Source organism: Hipposideros armiger, unplaced genomic scaffold (assembly GCF_001890085.2).
Source record: "Hipposideros armiger isolate ML-2016 unplaced genomic scaffold, ASM189008v1 scaffold_738, whole genome shotgun sequence".
Lineage (NCBI taxonomy): Eukaryota > Metazoa > Chordata > Mammalia > Chiroptera > Hipposideridae > Hipposideros > Hipposideros armiger.
The window spans coordinates 241,894-249,958 of record NW_017732088.1 but is presented as its reverse complement, the minus strand read 5'-3'; the positions used below and the strand labels follow the sequence as shown (position 1 = coordinate 249,958).

The 8,065-nt window shown below is 37.6% G+C and overlaps 1 protein-coding gene across 2 annotated transcripts in view; it reads left to right on the top strand.

Annotated features, from left to right (window-relative positions):
• The window catches only part of F8 (coagulation factor VIII), a 124,131-nt gene extending 116,066 nt beyond the window's left edge, over positions 1 to 8,065 (top strand). For both annotated transcript variants that reach the window (XM_019627624.1, XM_019627625.1), the window contains 2 exons: positions 5,692 to 5,851; positions 7,214 to 8,065. In XM_019627624.1, the coding sequence (XP_019483169.1) occupies positions 5,692 to 5,847 (156 nt within the window). In that variant the 3' untranslated portion in view covers positions 5,848 to 5,851; positions 7,214 to 8,065. The remainder of the gene's footprint in view (positions 1 to 5,691; positions 5,852 to 7,213) is intronic.

Sequence of the window (8,065 nt, the reverse complement as noted above, 5' to 3'; positions counted from 1 at the left end):
TTTGAAGAAATAATGACTGAAAACTTGCCTAACCTGGTGAAGGAAATATACAAGTCCAGGAAGCGCAGAGAGTCCCAAACAAGATGAACCCAAACAGGCCCATAACAAGACACATTATAATTAGAATGGCAAAGGTTAAAGACAAAGAGAGAATCCTAAAAGCAGCAAGAGAAAGGCAACTAGTAACTTATAAGGGAGCTCCCATAGAAAACTGTCAGCTGATTTCTGAACAGAAACTTTAGAGCCCGGAAGGGATTGGCACAAAATATTTAATGTGATGAAAAGCTACAACCAAGATTAGTCTAACCAGCAAAGCTATCATTTAGAATCAAAGGACAGATAAAAAGTTTCCCAGGCAAGAAAAAGCTAAAGGAGTTCATCACCACCAAACCAGTATTACAAGAATTCTTAGAGGGAATTCTTTAAGATGGAAAAATAAAAATAAAAAATATAAATAATAAAATGGCAATAGCTACATGTCTATCAACAATTACTTTCAATGTAAATGGATTAAAGGCTCTTCTCAAAAGACATGTGAGGGCTGAATGGCTAAGAAAACAAAACCCTTACATATGTTGCCTAGAAGAGAAACACTTTAGATTGAAAGACACACACAGATGGAAAGTAAAGGGATGGGGAAAAGATATTTCATGAAAATGGAAACAAACAAACAAAAAGCTGGGATAGCAATACTTATACCAGGCAAAATAGACTTTCAAACAAAGGCTATAACAAGAGACAAAGAAGTACCCAGTAATCCCAGTTCTGGGTATTTATCTGAAGAAACCCAAACGCTGGTTTGAGGGGACATGTGCATCCATATGTTCATTGCAGCATTGTTTACAATGGCCAAGATGTGGAGGCAGCCTGGGTGTCCATCGATGGAAGAATGGATAAAGAGGAGGTGGTACATATGTTTAATGGAACATTGCTTGGCCATCAAGGGAATGGGTTCTTTTCATCTGTGGTGGCATGGATGGACCTGGAAGGTATTGTGCTGTGTGGTGTGTCAGACAGAGAAAGACAGATGCAATATGATTTCACTTATATGTGGAATCTAAAGAACAAAATAAGCAAAACAGAAACAAACCCATAGATATAGAGAACATATTGATGGTTGCCAGATGGAAGGGGTTTGGGGTGAGTGAAAAAGGGACAGTATTAAGACGTACAAAGTGGTTGTTACAGTTATCATGGAGATATAGGGTATAACATAAGGAATATAGTCAATAATATTGTGATAGTGTGGGACGGTGTCAGATGGTTGCTGGACTTACCATGCTGATCACTTCTTTAGGTGTATGAATGTTGAATAACTATGGGGTACACCTGAAGCTAATATAATATTGTATGTTAGCTATATTTTAATAAAAAATTTAAATAAATTGAAAAAAGTTAATGGTTAAAAAAAGAAAAAAATACTTTTTTCAATGTTAAAAAAAAGAAATTGAAAAGACAATCCACTGTGTGAGAGAAAATATTTGTCAATCATGTTTGATAAATAATCTAGTATTCAGGATATGAAAAGAACTCTTAAATTCAACAACAAAACAACAACCAAATTTAAAAATACGAAAGGACTTCAACAGGCATTTCTCCAAGGAAGATATACAAGTAGCCAACAAACACATGACCATTAACATCACTAGTCATCAGGGAAATACAAATCAAAACCACAATGAGATATCACTTCGTCCCCACTAAGATTACTATATATTTTTTAAATACAGAAAATAAAAATTGTTAGCAAGTATGTAGAAAAATCGGGACCACATTCCTGATGGGAATGTGAGATGGGGCAGCCAGTATAGAAAACATTTTAGTGGTTTCTCAATAATGTAAACATAGAATTATCAAATGATCCAGCAATTTCACTACTGAGTAGGTACCCAAAAGAATGAACATAGGCAATTAACAAAGACTTGTACATGAATGCTCATCGCAGCACTATTTATAGTAGCCAACAGGTGAAAATGACCCAAATGTCCATCAACTGATAGATAAACAAAATTTGGTCTATCCATACAATGGAATATTATTCAGCCATAAAAAGATAAAAGTACTGATACATGCTGCAACATGAATGAACCTTTAAAACATGCTAAGTAAAAGAAGCCAGACATAAAGGCCACGTATTGTATGATTCCATTTATATGAAATACTCAGAACAGGCAAATCCATAGAGACAAAAAAAACGTATTAGTGATTACCAGAGATTGGAGGGAAGAGTGAATTCAGGAGTAGCATCTTTTTTTTTTCTTTAAAGATTTTATTGGGGAATTGGGGGAGGGGAACAGACAAGTTGCTGTCCTTTTGTTCTTCAGTCTAGTTGTGGAGGACGTTGCTTCACTGGCCCAAGTTAGCACCATCATTGCGCTCTTCCCGTGCGAGGCAGATCAGTCGCCGGCCTTTGGACGGCTGCTCACAGCGGCTGCTGACCGCTCACGCTGGCTGTCGGCTACACATGCTAGCTTATGGCAGCCCACTGCAGCAGGGGACTGCAGCCTACGCCATCGCCAGCAACCCACAGCAGCCCAGCTCCAGGTTGAGCTGGTGTTCAGCATCTTAGCTGTAGAGGGCAGTGTCACTGGCCCTCATATGTGGGATCCGAACCGGGGCCCTCTGTCATCCCAAGCCAGTTCCTAACCAACGCGCTACTCGGCCGGCCCGGGTGTAGCTTCTTAATGGATACTGGATTTTCTTTGGAGTGATAGGAATATTCTGGAACTAGATAGTGGTGAATGTACTAAATGCCACTAAATTTTACACTTTAAAATGGTTCAAGTAGAAAATTTGTTTTATATACCTCTCTACTACAATAAAAATAAGCCAGGAGACACATATATTACCATATTAAGAGTGATGAACTGACAACTGATTTCCAAACAAGAATGAAAATCAAAAGATAATATCTACATATTGCTAAAAGGAAGAATCTGAAATCTCCCCAGAAAAAGACAATCAAGTACCAATTTCTTTCATGCATTAAAGCAATAACTAAACAAGTTTCCAATATACATGTGTGGTTTTACCACCCAGTAAGACCCTGCCAACATAAAAAATAAGAGTATACTTATTAACCTTCTGTCAGTAAATTTGAAAACTGTAGTAAAATGGATAATTTCTAATAAATGTAACTTACTCGAGGAGGAATAGGAAACATTGAAACTCCTATAACCTTTGAGAAATTGAATTGGTGTTCAAAAATCTCCCTATAAAGAAAACTCCAGATTCAGATGGCTACTCTAAATACTCTACCAAATTTTCAAGAGATAAATAATACCAATATTACAAAGATTCTTTCAGAGAATGGAGAAAGGTTGTGCATTATCCAATGCTTTTTATGATAACAACAAAACCCAACAAGGATAATTTTATTGGAAAATAATAGGCCAATTTTATTAATGAACATAGATCTGGCTTAATCATAGGTTGATCTGGCTGGCTGGTTTATCTATGATCCATATAACATCAGCAGGATGGATGGATGAATCCACTTGCTAGATGGCTTGAAAATATATGGTACTAGAGGTGACAGGTTTGGAAAGGCACTGCTTCTGGTGAAGGGGAGACACACATTGGAGGTTTTGTGATGAGCAACAACAACAAAAAAGGCAAGTGGTGGAAATTAAGTGTCCTGTAAAAGCAAAAACAAATCACAAAATCGTAAGAAACAAACCTCTTTCTGTCCCATCTATTAAAGAAACTGCACTACACTTTATCAACAGTAGAAGGTGCCCATGGACTAAGAAATCTAATTAGCCACCCAAGCCTCTTATTTCTGCTTACATAAATTCACCTCTTATTGTTGGAACAAGAAAAAATCAGGAGTTTCTAAATGAACAGAAAATGACAGATGAGATAAAAGGTATTTTTGTTCTTGATTTTTCACTCCCTCCTTCCTTGAAAACTCCATTGACTTTGGGCTTGGCAATAGTACTCATTTTGATGAATGGAATGTAAGTAGACATGACATACACCACTTCCGAACAGAAGCTTCCAATGCGATTGTGTGTTTGACTCAGTCTCTTGTGCATATTCCTTCTGCCATCAGATAAAAATGTAGAAGAAATTACAAAATTAGGAAATCAACTTGCAACTATCAATATATTATTTAATTGCTTGTAAGGAACTTTAATGGATGCTAAAACCATTGGATGACAGCTTAATGAGGAACAGAATATTTACATGGTCTCAAAGTATCACCCCACACATTGTTAGGAAAGGGCAAGGGCTACCTTTATAACAGAGAGATCTGGTGGAACTTCGCAACATCAATAATGGGACAAACTGGCATCATGTGTCCCCTGATGTGATGTGGTGGGAAGGACACTTTGCCAACTTAGTATTTTCATTAAAAGTGTTTAACCAAAATCTAATAATGAAAAAGCAGTCACACAAATTTAGAATACAGGGCATTCGTGTGTGTGTGTGTGTGTGTGTGTGTGTTTGTAAAAGCAGTTTATTAGAAGAAAAGAAGTAGAAGTGGGCCTGAGCAGTAGATTGTGGCTCAAGGACCATTATTAGAAGAGAAAGTGCACTGCAAAGAGTTTGGAGCGGGCTGAGCAAAAGAAGCTCAAAAGGCCAGAATGCGGGACATTCTACAACACAATGGTCCTGGACTTTTTAAAATGTTGTGAAGGACAAAAAAAGATCAGAGAGTAGGAGTCTGTTCTAGATTAAAGGAGATTCAAAGAGATATAATAAGTAAATGCAATGTATGATCTTTTATTAAATTCTGGGTTGGAAAAACTGTGTAAAAGATATCATTGTGATATCAACATTAGGTTTGTTGGTTATAATAATGTTATTCTGTGCTTATGTAGAAAAATGACCTTATTTTTAGGTTTGGCACACTGAAGTATTTCAGAGTAAAATGCCATTGATATTTATAACTTCTTTCCAAGTAGTTCAGAAAAATGTGTGTGTGTGTGTGTGTGTGTGTGTAGAAAGTAAATATCTCACTATATTAACAATTGATGAGTCTAATTAAATGAGTTGTATTCACTGTATTGTTCTTTTAATGTCTTGAGGTTGATATTATTTCAAAATAAAAACTTGAGGGTAAATAACAGGGAATGACTCTCACAGATGTACAAGCCTCCAAATATACCATAAACATTTGTCAAAGAATCCCAGAACAGGGACCTTAATGTTTCTCAAAAGTTTCCTCCAACTTTAACAAATGTTTATAGTATATTTGCCATATATATACATTGTGCTATATATCCTACATGTGGAGGATAGGCCAGTGACCAAGGTCTCTGCCCTCATGGAGCTGACAGTTGGTGATGAAAGCAGAGGGAACAGTCAATAACCATGGAACAGATAAATGAGAAGATATTAAATGCTATGAAGAAAATGAACAAGTTGAGATTTAGAGTCAATAAGAGTCCTATTTTAGTTGGCATTGATCTCTCTAAAGAGATGACATTTAAACTGAGACCCAAAGGATAAAAAAGGGGTAACAGAAAGGGTAAGAGCATTCCAAACAGAGGGAAGCAAACATACAAAGGCTCTCGTGATAAACAAGAATTAGCGTTGTGCAGGAACTATAGACAAAGGCCTCCACAGCAGGCAAGCAGGGCGCTCTTAACTCTAGATGTCATATCCGCTTTCCCTGGCCATGTTGGAGAAGCATAATTTTTTTTTCTGTCGGACAACTGATAAATACTATCTTTCCTCTTTCAGTTTTTTCAGGGAAATCAAGACTCCTTCACACCTGTGGTGAACTCGCTAGACCCACCGCTACTGACTCGCTACCTTAGGATTCACCCACAGAGATGGGTGCACCAGATTGCCCTGCGGCTGGAGGTTCTGGGCTGTGAGGCACAGCAGCTGTACTGAAAAAGTAGGGGACCCTGGGCGTTTTCAAGGGAAATGCCTCCTAAACTTCCTTCATAAATCCTCCTAATCCAATAAAACCACTCTAACGTAGAATTCCCTCCATAAAATATAGTAAAATACAATTGTTTATATAGTATACAATCTTATAGGATTGTTTTAAGTGCCCTCCCACCCCTGTTAACATGGTACCACCAGGATAAACAACCATCCCAGTTTGGCCTAGACTGTCCCAGCTTTAGCAAACCCTGGGCCAGTCCCCTTGCCCCTCCCTCCGGGTCCCAAGCCACTCCCCAACTCCAGTCCAGCAGCCCTCCCAGACTAGCCTCCTACCTCAGAGCCTGTTTTCTGTGTTACTTCCTGCCCCACATTGCCCGCAGTGCCATCATTTTTCTATGTATTTAAACTATACTGCCCAAACAGATGCTGCCCATAGCCTTCCAAATTAATTATCATTATTCTTGTGTTTTCTGGGAGTGTTGCACCCTATTTAACACTTGAGCATTTGCTGCAGCTTCTCCCAGATTGATCCTTCCTTCCAATGTAGTTAGGCAATAAGATATGAGGAAAGCCATCTGGAAAGCATTGTCCTCCTGACAAATTAGGTCTCTCACACAGCCACCACTTCCTCTTTGGTAGAAAAACAATGTGTTTAAAGTTGGCAGACAATATTCATGATGTAAGCATTTCACATTAGGCTTCATACATTTAAAATAATACTCTCACTTTTGAATTATACTTGTCAAGCATGGAACAAAACATATCTGGGGATCATATCACCACCGCCTTGAAGTTAAAAGGCAAGTCATTTTGACAATCTGCAAAATGGAGATAATATATAAGAACTACATTCAAGTCTATTTTTGCCTCCTTACTGATAGACATAATTATCAAGTTTAGTCATCTTGGGGCATTTCTAGTGGTACATTCTTATCTCAAAAACTAATGTTCTTAAACTGAGACTCATAGATGGGATTCAAAAGCCCCCAAGTCCCCTGAATTAGATACAATATTATGAATGCATGTGTGCATTTTTCTGACAGGAGTGTCCAAAGATTTAATATGATTTCAAAGGGTGAATGGCTTTAAAAAATCTCACAAGGATGTAGAAATAAAGTCATTTATTTGGTCCTCATTATAAACAACAACAACAAAATAGGTTAGGATCACAGAAGTATTGGGAACCTTGAAATAAAATGACAATGTCCCTTTAAAATGGTGGTGACCATAAAGGTAATAATCATAATAGGCTTCTAAAGGACATATTTTTAATATTTCCACAGAAAAATGAGGACAATCCATGGCTATCTGGGATAGGAGATACAGCATCATAATTCTAATAATACATTCATTTTACTCCCTCTCTCAGCTAATTTCCTGCTGAAATGACACAACGAAAATATAATGGGGAAATTCTATACCAGGACTGAAAACTAGAACGCCACTAACACAGTTGAAATAGCAAGAAGTCAGAAGAAAATCGAGCTGGTGAAAGCAGACAGAGAACACTCCAGTCTACCACTTCCACCCACAAGAGGAACCCCCACCTGTCCTCGACTGATAATTTTTGAAGAGTTTACTACTCCTTACATATGCCTGCCCCCTTCACTATGACACACAAGCATCTCCTGGATGGTAATGGGAACTGAACGCAAGGATAAGCTATAGATGGGGCAGAGGAAACTCCCAAAGTTTACAATTCAGGGCAATTTGAAAACAGGAGTTCTTAGGATAAGAAAAAAAATCATAGCAATCTCAGAAAAGGCAAGAGAATAGTTGTTGTTTTTTTATCCTATGCTAGAGCATTTTCTAATAATCCTGCTTGACTCTGATCTGACCCTTTTGGGGACTGTACCATAGCTGTCCCAGTATAATCACAATCCACAACTAATCAAAGTGCAAATGGTTTATAGTCCTATAAGACTCTGTTAAGGTTAAAGGTTAATTACAGAAATCAACAAGTTGTCTTGCTTTATAGCCTCATAGAGAAGTTAACCCCGAAGGTGATATGGTTTTATTTTCTGTAAAAGGTTGAGCACTCTTTTGTCTAATTTAATCATCTATTTTTGGCATTCTTTTCCCATTGACTATACATCTCTATTTCTCTCATGTTCTCAGAACCAGCTCTTTTGTCTTCACGCTGGTTTCCTCAATAAGCAGTTAAATAAAACATGAACACATGCAAACAAATGCCTTTCAGAGTTGTATTTTCACACTGAAA